General features: G+C 40.7%; 1 protein-coding gene across 1 annotated transcript; it reads right to left on the bottom strand.

Annotated features, from left to right (window-relative positions):
• Positions 1-1,479: 1,479 nt before the first annotated feature.
• On the bottom strand, positions 1,480-17,932 carry LOC123656378. Its single transcript, XM_045592066.1, has 9 exons — positions 17,389-17,932; positions 15,112-15,425; positions 13,283-14,131; positions 7,351-7,710; positions 6,853-6,960; positions 6,278-6,358; positions 5,399-5,557; positions 4,560-4,661; positions 1,480-1,521 (listed from the first exon to the last, which is right to left on the bottom strand). The coding sequence occupies exons 1-9, from the start codon at positions 17,642-17,644 to the stop codon at positions 1,480-1,482; spliced, it is 2,271 nt and encodes a 756-aa protein (XP_045448022.1). The 5' UTR covers positions 17,645-17,932.
• Between the last annotated feature and the right edge of the window lie 1,466 nt (positions 17,933-19,398).

Here is a 19,398-nt window from a genome sequence, read left to right as displayed (position 1 = left end):
TAAAATGATAAATTGATAATTGTTTTTTAGTGAAATAAATAGTAAATGGAGAATTTTGTAATTTAAAACTTTTGTGCGCGATAATATTTTGAGTCGACGTCGAACTGTCCGACCAATAGCACACCGGCAAGCATGCGACAGTGATAAACACTCCCGTCCCCCTACCCCGTACCACCAAATAGACCGATAAATCGCTTCTGCGCAGCTTCAAGGCCAGCGTTCTTTTTACATGACGCGAACTATAAGATTTGATTGTTTGTTTGCATTGAATAGGCTCCGAAACTACTGAGCCGATTTGAAACATTCTTTTATTGTTGGGAAGCTACACTATCCGCGAGTGGCATAGGCTATATTATATTTTCACAAAAATTAGGAAAAAAAAATACTTTTGTTAATTACCCATGCGAAGCCGGAGCGAGACGCTAGTCGATAATAAATCGCCAATAGGAAAATCGTAATGCACGATGCATGTCGTGTTCACCTTCACATTGTAACACTTAGGACCGGTTTCGCTACTTGTGAATAGTTTATTCTGCAAATAACTTACAAACAGACTTTAACTGCAGGGGGTTAGGTTAGTGTGCGTTACCCACAAGCGGTGTAACAGACCCTTAGCCGTAAACGTATGTGTTAACAAATACTGGTAACACTAAATAAATAAACGATTAAAAAAAAGGGCAAGGCCAACTGGCAGTCATGTTTAATATTTACAAAGTAAACTTGTACATTTTACTCAAATCTGATCGAAATTGATTAAAAAGAAAAAAAAGAAATAATTTGTAAAAATACTGAATGATAAAGGATATATACAAACTTGAAAAAAGGCTGAACGATCATCATAAACGTATGCATGCATGCATTGAATATTATCAAAAAAAAAACTTTATTATACTTAATTACTGAAACTTTCCCGGTTCCTTCGTTCAAAAAAACTGTTAGTGACCGAAACGAGACGTTTTTTGATTATAGAACCGGTTCATTGATCGTAATACTAATATTTTCGCCAACTTTTTAAATGTACACATACAAATCAAAAACTGTCACAAAATCTAGGTATAAAACAAACGAAAGGAATCATATCGAGTCAACTACATATGTATATACACAATTGTGTTCTAGGGATGAAAAACTCATAATCAAAACAATCCCCTTGAAATAGCTTTACATTTCAAATATATCCCTTTCGATTGGTCGACGTGAACTATTTATCGTCGGGCACTTTAAGTGCTTTGTATATACCCGCAATTTATACAAAATTAAGTCATCTTTAGGATTAGGATCGTTCAATAGTGCCAAACGAACACAAACTAATTAAGAGTTTGACAAAACTATAATTAATGACAGTTTGACAGACAACAATAAACCCCACCAGACTCAAAAATATAGAGATTCACCTAAAACCGCGTTAAAACATATCGTAAGGTATTATTACTACGGCTCATATCGCTCGATTTAACGTGACTCGCTGCTAACGACATTTCAACCAGAACACATTTCTGAGTGTTCATCCCACGCTGCCACCTGGAATGTTAAACAAATTTATTTAATTAATTAATTAATTTATTTATTTATTAATAAACAATAAACGTCTCATATCCAACGGAATCCACTAGGAATTCCTCCTGTGTTGGGGGGCCGGACACACACAATACACAAGCACAAACGCCCAGACCACGGCAAACATCTGTACGGCCAATACAAATGTCATGTGCAGGGATCGAATCCGCAACCGTCAGCGCAACAGGCATAAGCCAGTGCTCTGATCGTTGCACTAACGCCTCTATTATTTCTGTTCCAATATTAAAATGTTTTCTGAATAATTTTCAAAGCTATAAAACTGTTATTGATTGAAATAAAGGGGTAGCAAGCTCATTGCTTTCGTTTTTCTTTTCTCACTTTAATTGCGACAAGTTAAGCTTCAAATTATTATACCATGTTTTACCTCATTATAATAGAGGAATACGTCAGCACATAAACTTGCCGGTATCGTCCAGTAGGTCTATTAGCAGTAGATGAGCTTTGTAAGCTAGTAAAACTTTAAAAAATAATGCTTCCAGCAAAGCTTATGAAGGCAGGCCAACTGGTTCAAATCTTTCACATACGATGATACCGAAAACCTTCTTGTTTATTAAGCAGCTGACTCTAGGTATATAATTGTTTGTATGTATTTTTTTATTATTATTTGTTTTTTCTCTCTCTTTTTACCTCAATTTTCTTGTTGATTTTTTGGGTCTTTGTTGGCAATTACCGTAAATTTGTAAAACAAGTTTATATATACCATCATCTGCGAGGCTTGTCTCCATTTGGACTAGTTGAGTACATGATCCTGTATTGTTAACTGGGGGGGGGGGGGGGGGGGGGGTGACATATAGTACAGGTATTTTATACCTTTTTTGAGCACCAGTCCCTCGCTAATCGTGTTGTCAAACTTGGTGTTGTAGTTATATCATTATAAAGATAAGGTTTCATTGTATCAACATGACTGTGATGGAAAACAAATCATTACTATGAAAGTAATGGTAGAGTGTCGGAGTGGGGCGCACCTGGCAGTCGCGCGAGCAGTACCACTGGTTGGCGCAGCCGGCGCACACGAACTGCGCGGCAGCCCTGGCACGCGGGCGCGTCGCCGGCGCCCTCGTGTTAGTAATGGTAGAGTGTCGGAGTGGGGCGCACCTGGCAGTCGCGCGAGCAGTACCACTGGTTGGCGCAGCCGGCGCACACGAACTGCGCGGCGCGCGCGCGGCAGCCCTGGCACGCGGGCGCGTCGCCGGCGCCCTCGTGTTAGTAATGGTAGAGTGTCGGAGTGGGGCGCACCTGGCAGTCGCGCGAGCAGTACCACTGGTTGGCGCAGCCGGCGCACACGAACTGCGCGGCAGCCCTGGCACGCGGGCGCGTCGCCGGCGCCCTCGTGTTAGTAATGGTAGAGTGTCGGAGTGGGGCGCACCTGGCAGTCGCGCGAGCAGTACCACTGGTTGGCGCAGCCGGCGCACACGAACTGCGCGGCAGCCCTGGCACGCGGGCGCGTCGCCGGCGCCCTCGTGTTAGTAATGGTAGAGTGTCGGAGTGGGGCGCACCTGGCAGTCGCGCGAGCAGTACCACTGGTTGGCGCAGCCGGCGCACACGAACTGCGCGGCGCGCGCGCGGCAGCCCTGGCACGCGGGCGCGTCGCCGGCGCCCTCGTGTTAGTAATGGTAGAGTGTCGGAGTGGGGCGCACCTGGCAGTCGCGCGAGCAGTACCACTGGTTGGCGCAGCCGGCGCACACGAACTGCGCGGCAGCCCTGGCACGCGGGCGCGTCGCCGGCGCCCTCGTGTTAGTAATGGTAGAGTGTCGGAGTGGGGCGCACCTGGCAGTCGCGCGAGCAGTACCACTGGTTGGCGCAGCCGGCGCACACGAACTGCGCGGCGCGCGCGCGGCAGCCCTGGCACGCGGGCGCGTCGCCGGCGCCCTCGTGTTAGTAATGGTAGAGTGTCGGAGTGGGGCGCACCTGGCAGTCGCGCGAGCAGTACCACTGGTTGGCGCAGCCGGCGCACACGAACTGCGCGGCGCGCGCGCGGCAGCCCTGGCACGCGGGCGCGTCGCCGGCGCCCTCGTGTTAGTAATGGTAGAGTGTCGGAGTGGGGCGCACCTGGCAGTCGCGCGAGCAGTACCACTGGTTGGCGCAGCCGGCGCACACGAACTGCGCGGCAGCCCTGGCACGCGGGCGCGTCGCCGGCGCCCTCGTGTTAGTAATGGTAGAGTGTCGGAGTGGGGCGCACCTGGCAGTCGCGCGAGCAGTACCACTGGTTGGCGCAGCCGGCGCACACGAACTGCGCGGCAGCCCTGGCACGCGGGCGCGTCGCCGGCGCCCTCGTGTTAGTAATGGTAGAGTGTCGGAGTGGGGCGCACCTGGCAGTCGCGCGAGCAGTACCACTGGTTGGCGCAGCCGGCGCACACGAACTGCGCGGCGCGCGCGCGGCAGCCCTGGCACGCGGGCGCGTCGCCGGCGCCCTCGTGTTAGTAATGGTAGAGTGTCGGAGTGGGGCGCACCTGGCAGTCGCGCGAGCAGTACCACTGGTTGGCGCAGCCGGCGCACACGAACTGCGCGGCAGCCCTGGCACGCGGGCGCGTCGCCGGCGCCCTCGTGTTAGTAATGGTAGAGTGTCGGAGTGGGGCGCACCTGGCAGTCGCGCGAGCAGTACCACTGGTTGGCGCAGCCGGCGCACACGAACTGCGCGGCAGCCCTGGCACGCGGGCGCGTCGCCGGCGCCCTCGTGTTAGTAATGGTAGAGTGTCGGAGTGGGGCGCACCTGGCAGTCGCGCGAGCAGTACCACTGGTTGGCGCAGCCGGCGCACACGAACTGCGCGGCAGCCCTGGCACGCGGGCGCGTCGCCGGCGCCCTCGTGTTAGTAATGGTAGAGTGTCGGAGTGGGGCGCACCTGGCAGTCGCGCGAGCAGTACCACTGGTTGGCGCAGCCGGCGCACACGAACTGCGCGGCGCGCGCGCGGCAGCCCTGGCACGCGGGCGCGTCGCCGGCGCCCTCGTGTTAGTAATGGTAGAGTGTCGGAGTGGGGCGCACCTGGCAGTCGCGCGAGCAGTACCACTGGTTGGCGCAGCCGGCGCACACGAACTGCGCGGCGCGCGCGCGGCAGCCCTGGCACGCGGGCGCGTCGCCGGCGCCCTCGTGTTAGTAATGGTAGAGTGTCGGAGTGGGGCGCACCTGGCAGTCGCGCGAGCAGTACCACTGGTTGGCGCAGCCGGCGCACACGAACTGCGCGGCAGCCCTGGCACGCGGGCGCGTCGCCGGCGCCCTCGTGTTAGTAATGGTAGAGTGTCGGAGTGGGGCGCACCTGGCAGTCGCGCGAGCAGTACCACTGGTTGGCGCAGCCGGCGCACACGAACTGCGCGGCAGCCCTGGCACGCGGGCGCGTCGCCGGCGCCCTCGTGTTAGTAATGGTAGAGTGTCGGAGTGGGGCGCACCTGGCAGTCGCGCGAGCAGTACCACTGGTTGGCGCAGCCGGCGCACACGAACTGCGCGGCAGCCCTGGCACGCGGGCGCGTCGCCGGCGCCCTCGTGTTAGTAATGGTAGAGTGTCGGAGTGGGGCGCACCTGGCAGTCGCGCGAGCAGTACCACTGGTTGGCGCAGCCGGCGCACACGAACTGCGCGGCAGCCCTGGCACGCGGGCGCGTCGCCGGCGCCCTCGTGTTAGTAATGGTAGAGTGTCGGAGTGGGGCGCACCTGGCAGTCGCGCGAGCAGTACCACTGGTTGGCGCAGCCGGCGCACACGAACTGCGCGGCAGCCCTGGCACGCGGGCGCGTCGCCGGCGCCCTCGTGTTAGTAATGGTAGAGTGTCGGAGTGGGGCGCACCTGGCAGTCGCGCGAGCAGTACCACTGGTTGGCGCAGCCGGCGCACACGAACTGCGCGGCGCGCGCGCGGCAGCCCTGGCACGCGGGCGCGTCGCCGGCGCCCTCGTCGATGACGAGCCGCCCCGAGCCCGACGCCGCGGACGCGCCCGACGCTCCCGACGCGCCCGACGCCAGCGACTCCTCCGACGCGCCGCTCTCTTCTTCCTCCTGTCGCCGCAGGTCACACAATCAATGCATCATTCATCATCATACCAGCCTATTGCAGTCCATACTGCTGGACATAGGCCTCCAGCCAGGCCAGATCAGTGTTGTATTAATGTGATAAGTAAGGTGAGCAGAGCTCCGGGGAGGATTGAGGCAACGCGTTTGCTGTTGTAGGCGTTTATAGGCTACGGTGATCGCTCACTATCAGGCGAATGCCGTGTGCCGCCCCAGTTACATAAAAGATCTACAATTGAATATGTGCTGTGTGGCTACGGCACCAAAGAATATAGCCACCCCCTCTCTTTTCGTGGGTGTCGTGAGAGGCGATTAAGGGATAACAAGGTTCCACTACCACCTTGGAACTTAAGAAACCGACCGATGGCGGGATAACTATCCAACTGCTGGTTTTCAAACACACAGGTCGAAGGCGGGCAGACGTGTGAGAAAGCCAGCCCTGCGGTCACCAACCCGCCTGCCCAGCGTGGTGACTATGGGCAACACACACGAGTTCGCGCCATTTTTGCTGCGAACTTGTGGAGGCCTATTTCAGCAGTGGACTGCGATAGGCCGAGGTGATAATGATGATGATGATGGTGATGACATTGTAAGATTGATGAAGTTTGAAAATAAAAATCGTGTACAAGTTCAGAAATGACACAGGTTTTAATTTTATATCACTATAAATATATATATTATTAATTTGAAAAATAGAAACATAGTCACCAATTGTACGACTTCAGTCTTCTCAGAGGCTGGCTCTTGTTGGGAAGGCTGCACTGGAGTAATCGTGATCTCGCCGCAGTTCTACGCATCAACACAATCATATTTACATCTGGTAACTCTTTTTATATTGATTACACACTTGCTTAGAATTTTGAATTTTTAAAGACACACTTAATGTGTTCTTAACAAAAATATGTGAAAAAATTACCAGGAGATATAACGATTTAGTTTCAACTTTTTTTTTGTCTTTGTACATACATTTCATACATCTGTGATAGTCAGGTTAAACAATGTTCAATATATTTATTACACGGTATTGTCTACGAATATTGTCTACATTCCCTAGATAAGCGTATCAAATAATATAAATTGCAAATGTAATATGGAAATGAAGTGGCATTAAAATTAACGATGAGTATTGCCATTCTTATTAAATACTTATCAAAACTCGCGATCATTCAGCCGACACACTGGCCGAATACAAAAGGAAGAAAACTTAAATCTAAATTTTGAATTTGGAACAAAGGCCAATCAGGACACCAATTGATTTTAATCTCGTACAGGAGAAGTGGTACCTTGGCCTGACCGAAAGTTGGCAGCGGCGGAGCGCTCTGTTTCCGTTCCGGCGACGTAAGCAGTTTAGCCAACGTCGGCGAGTAACTCTGAGAGGCGGGGGGCGCCTGCTGGAAGGTTGGCAACACCCATTCAAGCTAATTCAAACTTTGAAATGCGATGCAAAGCCCACGAGGAAGGACGATGACAAACTATACAAACTATTATCCAATTTGGCTACTAAACGTAATTCCAAAATTGATATCTTAGAAGCGTTTCAGCAGTCAACAGCTTTCAAATAATCTGAATATCACTAAAAAGCTACTTTAAAACTATTGTCTTGATACTTTGTCTCACTAGTCCATCCCCGTCGCAAGCTAAAAGGTCTTTTGTAAAATGGCAATACTTTGTGCATATAATTTAACTGAAACTTTGCAAAATGACTCGAAACTAACAAGCTATGGATGACGTAACCCAAATCAAAATGTTGCCATAAGCATGTGTGTTGCTATTTGAAATACCTTAGTCAGAATGCCATGGAGTAATGAGTTTTGCTGTGATTGTGCGATTTCCTGGCTGGATGTGACAGGTAGAAGAGATATTTCTGGGTATGGTGGGGGTGGTGGTAGCCTTGGACTCGAGGCAGCCATCCTCTCTGCCTGTTTGGCTGCCATGTGATCTTCATTTCGTTCCTGTCGCCTTCTACTCTCCGGTCTAATATGGTGCTCCGGCCGATTCGTCATAGTTTCCACAGGTCTTGTAGGCATTAAATTGTTTTGTTGCATGTTGGCTAATTGAACAAGCACATCTTTGAATGAGAGACCGTTAGGTAGGTTTCCTGCTTGAATTTGCTGCAACCTCTCTATCATAGCTTTCTGATTCTGAAAATTAAAGAAAAAAATAATTATAATATTATTATATTTAATTAATCGTGACGACATGGTCACTGCAACAGTATTGACAGCTAGTCATTAAAAAAGTTAAACACGCGTTATGTGTGTATAAGAACCCCTAACTCAAACGAAAATATATAACAAGAATACAGTAAATAGAAGTAGCAGAAATATTCATGAAAATTTGTGTATTCATACGACATTAATCGAGTATACTAATACCTTTTAACATATAATCGTAAACAAACCTAATAACCAATCATGAAGCCACTTTATTTAATTTTAAATTCGATTACGTAAAATCAGGAAACAATCAACTTTATAAAAACCCTGAATGTTAGACATGACACTGTCTTAGCTGCTAAGTCGAGACAGCTGACATTTACAAATCATATGCATAAATATACCCTTAGTGCAAAATAACTAATTTTTTTTTTTTTTTTTTTTTTTTTTTTTTTTTTTTATTTCGAATGAAAGAAAAAATCTATTTCTTAAAGGTATACGATAGGTAGGATATGGACCATCTCTATGGGCATACATATAATTGAAAAAATAACAATCATATTAATTCTCATATATTATTTGTACAAATACTTTCATACTTTTCTGGTCTAGATGTAAATCCATTCCAGTCTCGTTCATTATTTCAACGTACAATAATAATATACAATCATAAGAAAGGACATTAAAACAAACATAAGTACTCGAAATGAGGCCGTGAATAAATTGAATTGATACCAACGTCTACCGTTCATAAGAGGTCAAGGCAGAGGGAGTCATGTCATTTCGACTGTTACTCAATGCTCGTCTATTACGATTAACACATTAAAATAAATTAGTTACATTCAAACGGTCGTAAAATCTTTGTAAAATAGACTATTGTTTTTTTTCTTTCTTTTCTTTATAGCGTTAAAGTCTTTACTAAAACTATTTTTATTTTTAATGTAGCATATTGTAATTTATGTATACTAATTACTATGGTCAGTTTTTTTTTTAACAAAGTACTAAACTAAGTACTGACTATGTCTTTCGCACATTTCCGGTATTGGCAGAGTGAGATGGGGTTTTTTTGCTAGGGGGTGGGACCAACGCCTTTGTTAACCGACTTCCAAAAAAGGAGGAGGTTCTCAATTCGACTGTATTTTCTTTTTTTTTTTTTTTTTTTTTTTTTTTTTTTTGTATGTTACATCAGAACTTTTGCCCGTGTGGACCGATTTCGACAAATTTTGTTTTAATCGAAAGGGTTTGTGTGCCAATTGGTCCCATTTAAATTTATTTGAGATCTAACAACTACTTTTCGAGTTATATCTAATAATGCGTTTTTACTTGACGCTTTTTTCGTCGACCTACGTTGTATTATACCGCATAACTTTCTACTGGATGTACCGATTTTGATAATTCTTTTTTTGTTGGAAAGAGGATATCCCTAGTTTAGTACCATGATAACGAAACTAGGATCTGATGATGGGATCCCAGAGAAATCGAGGGAAACTCTCGAAAATCCGCAATAACTTTCTACTGGATGTACCGATTTTGATAATTCTTTTTTTGTTGGACAGGGGATATCCTTAGTTTGGTACCGTGATAAGGAAACCAGGATCTGATGATGGGATCCCAGAGAAATCGAGGGAAACTCTTGAAAATCCGCTATAACTTTTTACTGGGTGTACCGATTTTAATAATTTTTAATTTAATCGAAAGCTGATGTTTGTCATGTGGTCACATATAAATTTTATTGAGATCTGATAACTACTTTTTGAGTAATCTTTGATAACGCGTAGTTACTTGACTATTTTGTCGTCGATCTACGTTGTATTACTCGTCGATGTAATTGAAGTCGGTTTTTTTTTCGTTTGCGAGCAAACACAATTATTCTTGTTTTGAAATTTGAAAGGCCCGTTTATATTAAATATTTCTAAAGTTTACTGCGGGGAAAATTTAATTATTTTTATATATAAATAATTTCATAAATAAATGACAATAAAAGAATATTTGTCAAATATACAGTGCAACCTTAATATAACGTACCTCAATATAACGACTTTCTCGATTTAACAAATTCTTCGTAATATCCTTGAATTGTCCATAAGAGTCAATATAAAATATACGTTTACATTGCGAATATTTTTTGCGAACAATCTCTTTATAACGAATTTTCAACTCTCAAAAAAAGTATAAATACCTCTAATTAACGAATTTTGTCAACCCCAAACTTTTATATAAAGTTCCCACCAATGTATGACTCTTAATCTCATAGTATGTGATTCATGTCGCGACATGTTTCGATACGCCTTTCTTCGTAAAACAATCATTGTTGTTTGATGGAAAGTAATGTAAACACTTCTGCTCGTCACTATTGTTAAAGATTTAAGTTAAAATGGCTCAGAAACGTAAAAGGTGTTCCTTATCGGTCGCAGAAAAGCGAAACATCATTAATTATGTTGACAAAAATCCTATGAGGAAAAAATTAGACATGGCTAATAGCTATAGCTATGGCTAATAGCTATATAGCTAGCCGGGATTCCCGCAAGTACATTGGCTACAATATTAAAATTTAAATATAAGTTTTCAGAAGAAAGTAGTTTGCCTGTAAACAGTAAAATATTAAAATCATGCGAGTTCAAAGACGTAGTTAAAACAGTGCCGAGACAAAAAAATCACAATCGGAGGCCCTATTCTTCAGAAAATGTCTTAGCAGCTTGCAGTAGAATTGGGACATGAAAAGTTCCGTGCTAGCAGTGGCTTCAAAATTTCAAAAAACGAAACGAGATTGTCTTTCGAAAAATATGCGGTGAAAGTGGTAGTGTTGATGAATAATTGTGTTTGCTCGCAAACGAAAAAAAACCGACTTCACTTACATCGACGAGTAATACAACGTAGATCGACGAAAAAATAGTCAAGTAACTACGCGTTATCAAAGATTACTCAAAAAGTAGTTATCAGATCTTAATAAAATTTATATGTGACCACATGACAAACATCAGCTTTCGATTAAATTAAAAATTATTAAAATCGGTACACCCAGTAAAAAGTTATTGCGGATTTTCAAGAGTTTCCCTCGATTTCTCTGGGATCCCATCATCAGATCCTCGTTTTCTTATCATGGTACTAAACTAGGGATATCTTCTTTCCAACAAAAAAAGAATTATCAAAATCAATACACCCATTAAAAAGTTGTTGCGGATTTTCAAGAGTTTCCCTCGATTTCTCTGGGATCCCATCATCAGATCCTGGTTTCCTTATCATAGTACTAAACTAGGGATATCTTCTTTCTAACAAAAAAAGAATTACCAAAATCGGTATATCCAGTAGAAACCGACTTCCAAAAAAAGAGGAGGTTCTCAATTCGACTGTATTTTTTTTTTTTTCGGTATGTTACATCAGAACTTTTGACCGGGTAGACCGATTTCGACAAATTTTGTTATAATCGAAAGGTGGTGTATGCCAATTGGTCCCATTTAAATTTATTTGAGATCTAACAACTACTTTTCGAGTTATATCTAATAATGCGTTTTTACTTGACGCTTTTTTCGTCGACCTACGTTGTATTATACCACATAACTTTCTACTCGATGTACCGATTTTGATAATTCTGTTTTGTTATAAAGGGGATATCCCTAGTTTGGTACCGTGATAAGGAAACCAGGATCTGATGATGGGATCCCAGAGAAATCGAGGGAAACTCTCGAAAATCCGTAATAACTTTTTACTGGGTGTACCGATTTTGATAATTTTTAATTTAATCGAAAGCTGATGTTTATCATGTGGTCACATATAAATTTTATCGAGATCTGATAACTACTTTTTGAGTAATCTTTGATAACGCGTAGTTGCTTGACTATTTTTTCGTCGATCTACGTTGTATTACTTGTCGATGTAATTGAAGTCGTTTTTTTTTTCGTTTGCGAGCAAACACAATTATAGACCAACCTAACCTCAACATAACAAACCTCAATTCAACTTCAATTACTTGATATAACGAATATTTTCTTGTTCCCCTCCGATTTCTTATATCGAGGTTGCACTGTATTACGCACAAGATTTTATAAATAAAATAATTAATATATAATTCTGGAAATGTTTAAAACTTTTCGTTTTATTACTTATTAAATATTTTTTTCTTCTTTTAATAAGTGTGGTTAACAAGTTCACGGTTCGACAAATGAAAAAACGGTTACCGCTTAAGAGCCAGTAAAGCCCTATACGCTTGCAAATGCGGCGTTAACACAGTATTGTACATCTCTAGAAGCTCTGGCTACCTTATTCACTACACGAACAAGAATATTTGCCCACAATATTATTTTATTTGAATGTTCCTTAAGAACCACAGTCATGCTGGTCCAGACTTTATGTAAAATACTTCGTATACCCTACCCCATAAACACATTACTTGCTGTCCTTTACATCATAATATTCAAGAAATATTTGCCAAAAAACTTCAAATTTAAGAACTAATATCACGGTTCAGGCTATAATATCCCACTGCTGGGCATAGGTCTATTTCCCCAGATGGATCGGAGCTTAGTCCACCATGCTGCTCCATTCCGGGTTGGCGAATATATTCTCTACTATGAGTAACAGTCGCTATCAAGTATTTATGATAATAACCGGGACCGACAGTTTAATGTGCTCTCCAAGGCACGGTGGGGAGAACCAAGAGGACAGAGAACCAAGTCAGAAAGAAATATTTGTCCAAATACAAATAGCCGTTCCGAGCGGGAATCGAACCCGCAAACAGTCGGTGTTTTAGGCACTACACGCACCACCACCAGAGCGAAGAACATTATAACATTTAATAAAAAGTATCCACATCTACACTTGTTATCAAATTATTGGATATAAAAAACTTGGTCGTGTGACGACCTTCAAATTTAGTTACACTTTGTTCTTTGTTATAATAAGTATCTAAGTACTAATACCTACGTGAAGAAAAAACTTTGTACCTTTTTTACGAAAATTGCGCGGAGGAGTATGAATTTTCGCAAATTTATAGTTATATTATAAAGGAGTGCACAATTCTAATATATTTTTTTAAAATTATACATAAAAAATGCATTAAATTAATAAAAAAACATTACACACACTACCATGTATTTGACATACACACGTATTTATAGGTACTACTCTTTTGTTAATTGTTAGTCAGTGGTCAAGTTGAAATTTTTTAAAAAAAGGTATTTGTTATTTTAACTTTTTTTTTTATTTCTTTATTATGGTCGAATTTCGACCACTGGGCGACCATGACTAGTATTTTTACATTATATTGCAATAAAAAATAAAAATAAAACGAGTGTGTTTTAGACCACAAGACTGAAGTAAAACTTCATTAGCTCTATCTAACTTATATTTTCCTCCCAACTTCCGTTCGCCTCGCCCGATCACACTTTTCGTAACGCTCTCGTCACTTATTCACCAGCTTACTCCCCAAGTCAAGCGTGCGTTAAGAAGTTTTACTTCATAAAGATTGCATGTCATAGAAAAAAGGCAGGATAACTAAGAAAAAAACAGTAATGAGAAGGCAGAAAAAGAAGCTTATAATTCACAAAAGCATTTCACTTACCATATCCAAATTGTTGAATAACATGTTCAGGTTACTTAAACTATTTAAATTATCAACTTTTGGAGCAATGGGTCTTGGCGTATTCATCATATTGGGATTTACCATCGACTTCATTCGTCGCCCACGCCTCGGCGTTATATCGGGATTCCTTTGCCTATAATCGGCTATAATAGATTTAACATCCTTTGTCGGACCTTGACGGCCCATTGGCATGCCAAAAGCCGGCAACTGTCCATTCATATCTCTAGGGAATCCGGGCATTGGTCCTGGCATCATCATTGCTTGGGGGAATACAGGCTTTGGCATTGATTGCATGTGAGCTGCCTTATCATATGGAGGTGGTAACCCTGACATAGGATTAAAGTGTGATGTAACTGGTAATACCGGAGGCTGTATTATAGGGTTCATCATAGCTGATCCTGGTTGCTTGATAGCTAAGCCAGATATCTCATCACTTTTATCAATAGCTAGATTCTTAGCTTGGTTTAGATAGTCAAAGGGATCCGTTCTCTCTGCTCCGTTAACGTCGGCACTCTTCTCAAATGACAAAACTTGTTTTCGCCTCAAAAGCCTTAGTAATATTTCCTCTTTCACTTTTTTTAAGTGTAAAATGTTGTTCCACTCGTGTTCTTTCTTTTGTGCAAGTTCTCTTAATGTCTGAATTTCAGAAAGTAACTGCTCAGTATGTCGTTGGATTTCATCTATGTTGTTTTTAGTTGCCGTGTGTATGTAGTCATTTATCATAATGTCATGTTGAGGAAAAGTCTTTTCTACTTCAGCACATAGCTTTTTCAAAGGAGATTCTGTATCGACTTCTTCACTAACTCGTCTTTTCTTTGTTGGTTCCTCCTGAGACCAAATTTAAATCACTCATTACTTGTGAAGAAAAATTTAAATTACTATGACTAATGACTGTGAGGAATGGTAAATGAAAATCTTAAGAAATAATGTTTACTTTAACTAAACATATAACTAAATTGTAACAGGTCGATGTCATTACATCTGTATGTAATGATATCATCTGTAAATCTGTTGTGGATTGGTGTGAATGGAAAATATTTTTAGTTTATAAACAACTAGCTGACCTAGCGAACTTCGTACCGCCCTAAAATATAGCTTATCTATCAAGTTGGATCAAACTGCACATAGTGTGTAAATTTGATTAAAATCGGTTAACTAGTTTAGGAGTCTATCGAGGACAAACAACGTGACGCGTAATTGTCCATTTATCACGTGATATTTTAGCAACTGTTTAACTCCCTACCCTTCTGGTGATATGTGGTGGGGTTTTAGACTATCCCCCGCCCTTTATACCCAAAAATAACGAGTATATTTTTGGTATAAAGTATGTCGAAGGATTGGAAGGGGTAGACCCAGGCGGACGTTCCGAGACCAAATAAGGGACGTCTTGAAAAAAGGCCAGGTCAAGAGTACCCTAAACCGAAGAGCATGTATGAAGGGAATAATGAAAGTGGACGAAGCGAAAGAAGTATGTAAGGATCGTAGCAAGTCGGAAGAAGTGGTCTCTGCCTGCCCCTACGGGAAAGAGGTAGGTATGTACAAAGTATATTGAAATTTTCAGAACATTATCTTTCAATACAGATATAATCAAACTAAATTTTGGCTAAATTAATTATCATGATAAAAATGTCCAGGCAGACATTACGGTGAAATCGCATGTCCAGTGAAAAGTATCATTGTGATATTTTCCAAAACCCCTCCCCCTTTCGAGCCTTACGTAATTAATTAATGGACGACCCTTAACTTTAAATTAAAATTAATATGATTACATGCATTATCATAATATGTGAGGGTTTCACCCCATTTACCTTAGAAATATCACCATTGAGAGCCTGTATATTGGGCTTATTATCTTTTTCAATTTTTTCGACCAGCTGAACATGTGTCATTTCCACATCAACCTTATCAATCTCTATCACTTCCTTTGGACTGTCTTTCACTTCAATGGGGGCAGACTCTGGCTCTTTTATCTCTTGCACTACACTTGCTGGCCGTTCTGGTGTTTCATTACAATCTACAGTATTATCTTCCTGCTTTACTGTATCAAGATTTAATTCAATCGGTGTTGCATGCTCTTCTTGTTTTGTTTCTGTTACACTTTCCTCTTTTACGTTCTCTAAAACTGAAATAATGACAAAGATGTATACAATTGTCCAACACAACTCAATTTAATAATCATTTATTAAAACATGTTATTATTTAGACAATTAGTGTACTATTTAGAATTGTTATATTGAGTCATATATTGGGTTGTCACATAAGTTCTTTCGTATTTTAGCATGCAGATATTTAAGGCTGATGGACGGAAAATATTTTGGTGGAGAAGATATTTTCGTAACGTTAGTTGTAGTGATCACTTGTGACTACATTTTGGTAAACATTTTTCTTAATGCTACTTAATTTGTGACCTTGTGTATAGTAAAATGTAAAAGCAAAATGTGCATTTTCGGCATATTATGTTGTATTATTTTAGAAAAGGGAAAGACGCAATCCTAGCAGCGAAAAGATATTTTTTTCAATACAATGTCTGTGGGGCAGATCTGCAGTTACCGTTAGTGTCTTACAAAAGTGGTATGCCAGGTTCAGAATTGGATAATTCAGTCTTATAGACTGCTTGCGCTCTGGACAGCATAATGACTGACAGGGCCATGATATTCTCTGTGGTGAACGAAAATCCACATTTGTGAGATAGCGGACATTGTGAATGTGTCACATTGTACCGTTTAAAGACAGCTCAGGCACAGTGAAGGCAATGTCATTCATGATGGTGTCAAGGTTCAGAATGATTTGAATAAAAAGCTAATTAAAAAGAACCAAGAAGATTTTCCCATCTACTATTTCATAGCATTTTGTCAAAACATGCATACTATACAACCACTTTGTGCATGAAGAGCTTGCTCTAATAAAGATGATACTAGCGATAGTGATTAGTCTTCACCCAAAGAAAGTAATGTGTATTTGGTGGGATGTAAAGGGCGATCTACTATGATTTGTTACCGAATAATCAGACTATCAACTCGGTCAACAACCTGACAGTCTGAAGATAGCTCTTGCACAAAAACGGCTTGCAATATGTTCTTACCATGAGACCACATACATCTGTAACCACCGTACAGAAGTTGGGAAGGTTCTCGTGGGATATTCTACCTCACCCTTAATATAGCCCGAACATTGCTCCACCCAACTACCATTTATTCATATCCTTATGGAAAAATGGTTAGTCTGTAGATTAAGGGCCATCATTTTGAAGGTAAATAGGTTAGGCTTATATATATATATATATTTTTGTAATGAAATTGTCAATAAACTGTCAAATTTTGAGCTTAGATCATTTGACCAAACTTAATCTAAAGACTTACCGAAAAAATTGAGTAGGTTGACTAATACAAATTAATTTTACACGGTACACAATCATTGTGTTATTTATTCTTGATATTTATAAAATTTAATTTCAAAAGAATCAGTAGTATATTTATTACCGTGAACATAAATGTAACTTTCTTTCTCTTATTATTTTTTATCCGACTTCAAAAAAGGAGGAGGTTATTCAATTCGGCCGGAGGAAACTCTATATATATATTTTAATGTATGTTGGGGGTTAACTTCGTCGTTAATGAACCGATTTTGATAATTCTTTTTTTGTTGGAAAGGAGATATCCCTGGTGTGGTACCATGATAAGGAAACCAAGATCTGATGATGGGATGAGAGAAATTGAGGAAAACTTGAAAGTCCGCATAACTTTTTACTAGGTATACTGATTTGGATAATTTTTAATTTAATCAAAAGCCGATGTTTATCATGTGGTCACATTTAAATTTCACTGAGATCTGATTACAACTTTTGGAGTAATCTTTGATAACGCATATTTACTTGACTAATTTTTTGTCTACCTAATGTAGGTAGACGAAAAATTAGTTAGTATTACTTGTCGATGTAATTGAAGTCTTTTTTTTTTTCGTTAGCCTGGAAACACAATTACTTATACCTAATAAACAAATTAAAAACAAAACTGCTAAACATATAACATTAAACAAACAATCAAATAAAACTGACAAAACAAAAACAAAAGCAGGTATTTGTATACCTTTATCTGTGTTAGATGCTTGCAAGTTATCAATATTGTTGATCTGTGGCTCGTTGATCGACTCCTCTTTGGCATTATCATCACAAGTCTCCTTCACAGGTTTCTCACCAGAAACCACAAGCGGATCTTTTACATCCTCGTCGATCGACAGCGGATCAACATCGTTATCGCTTCCCAAATCCGGTGCGGGGGCCACTTCGGCTCCCAGCAGCCGGTCTTTTGGAGATTCGACTATTTTAATGCCTATATCGTTCATGTTTACATACTTCCTATGCACAAGACACAATGTCAGCACGCCGCACTTAGGTTCAATGACTTTGAAATTGTCCACATAACCATCATTACAGTTCGAATTACACCGCTAAGAGCACAACCTCGATGTTTACTTAATTAAGTGTTTATAAAGACAACTTACAAAGCGAGCAATTAGAATATTTGAAATTTATTTCCCATATTGGTAGACATCACTATGCAACAGCATTTGAAGCCATGAACTTATGGGTAAAAATAACCGATTTCATTTAAGTTTAAAAATATATTAAATGATATATTAATTACACTGTCGTAACATTGATTTAAATTACGGGGAGTTTTTGCTCCTGGCTTTTATTAATATTAATCATATATCAAGCATATAAAAATAATCCCTTCTCGCGAAGGACGCAACACGCAATCACAGATAACATATAATTTTCATAAATCAAAGACGTTATATTGCACACAATTTTATATTAATTTAATTCTCTATAAAATAATATATAATCAATTTAAATTCTCTTTTTATTAGAAATTAATGTAAATAAACAGTAAAAATAACAATATGAACTATTCATTAATATTTAATTTGATTTATACGAAAATAGTGTCATATAACGTCAAACAATTTGATTTCCGGCGGAAGTATTACTAATTTGTTTACACTTTAATTAAATTAAATAGGTATAAACCTAAATAATACCTAGGAGTTGTGTCTTCCCGCTTCCGAGTCATGTTATTATACGATTAAATAAATATTTACATTAAACTTTGATTATTATAAGTAAAGAGAAATTTAGTACGATTTGTACATAAACAATTTTATATGATATTTATAGAAATATTTAAAATTAAAAAAGTATATAAATATTCTTCATTTAAAAAAAGCGCTAGTGGAATGTCAGAATGGCAGCGTTCCACTAAGCGTTCGCAACGCCTGAGGCGCCCATTCTGTTGTTCCACTTAGGCCCGTGGCGATCGCTCGACGTCATAGGTAACGTTTGCGACCACATCGCTCACAAACTACAGGTAAGTCAAAATTTACTTTCATTAAAACGTGGCAGGAATTTTAAAAAAACAACTGTCAATATCAAAATGTGAATCTTATCTCTCATTCGATTCTGCAAAAACGCAACGATAAATTCCCGGGAATCCATGTTGAATTAAGTTTTACTCCAATCCATACGAAATATCCATACAACTACTCACAACAACTACATGTTTTCACCATGCCGCCATATTTAGTGCACACAGCTGACACCTGATACTTTACAGCGCCCAAATATGCGTTCCGCTTATAAAATTTGCACACAACGCCCACGGCGTTTTTTACGTTAGTGTAATGGCAATTTCAGCGGTCGTGATCGATTATGTTGTGGGCCTCAGGTGGAATGCACCCAATGTTGTCCTTAATCACAACATTGGTAAACTATATAAAAGTCGAATATTTGTATTCGATTCCAAAGATTGTTTTATAATTGCTTATATGTTTTTAATTTATTTTTAACTAACTTCAAAAAAAAGGAGGAGGTTACTCAATTCGACCGTATATATATATATATATATATATATATATATATATATATATATATATATATATATATATATATATATATATATATATATATATATATATATATATATATAATATATATATATATATATATGTATATGTATGTTCGGGGATAACTCCGTCGTTTATGAACCGATTTTAATAATTCTTTTTTGTTGGAAAGGAGATATCACTAGTTTGGT

This window comes from Melitaea cinxia, chromosome 9 (assembly GCF_905220565.1).
Source record: "Melitaea cinxia chromosome 9, ilMelCinx1.1, whole genome shotgun sequence".
In the NCBI taxonomy this organism is placed as follows: domain Eukaryota; kingdom Metazoa; phylum Arthropoda; class Insecta; order Lepidoptera; family Nymphalidae; genus Melitaea; species Melitaea cinxia.
The sequence above is the reverse complement of the archived record's forward strand: the minus strand, read 5'-3'. Positions and strand labels throughout refer to the sequence as shown.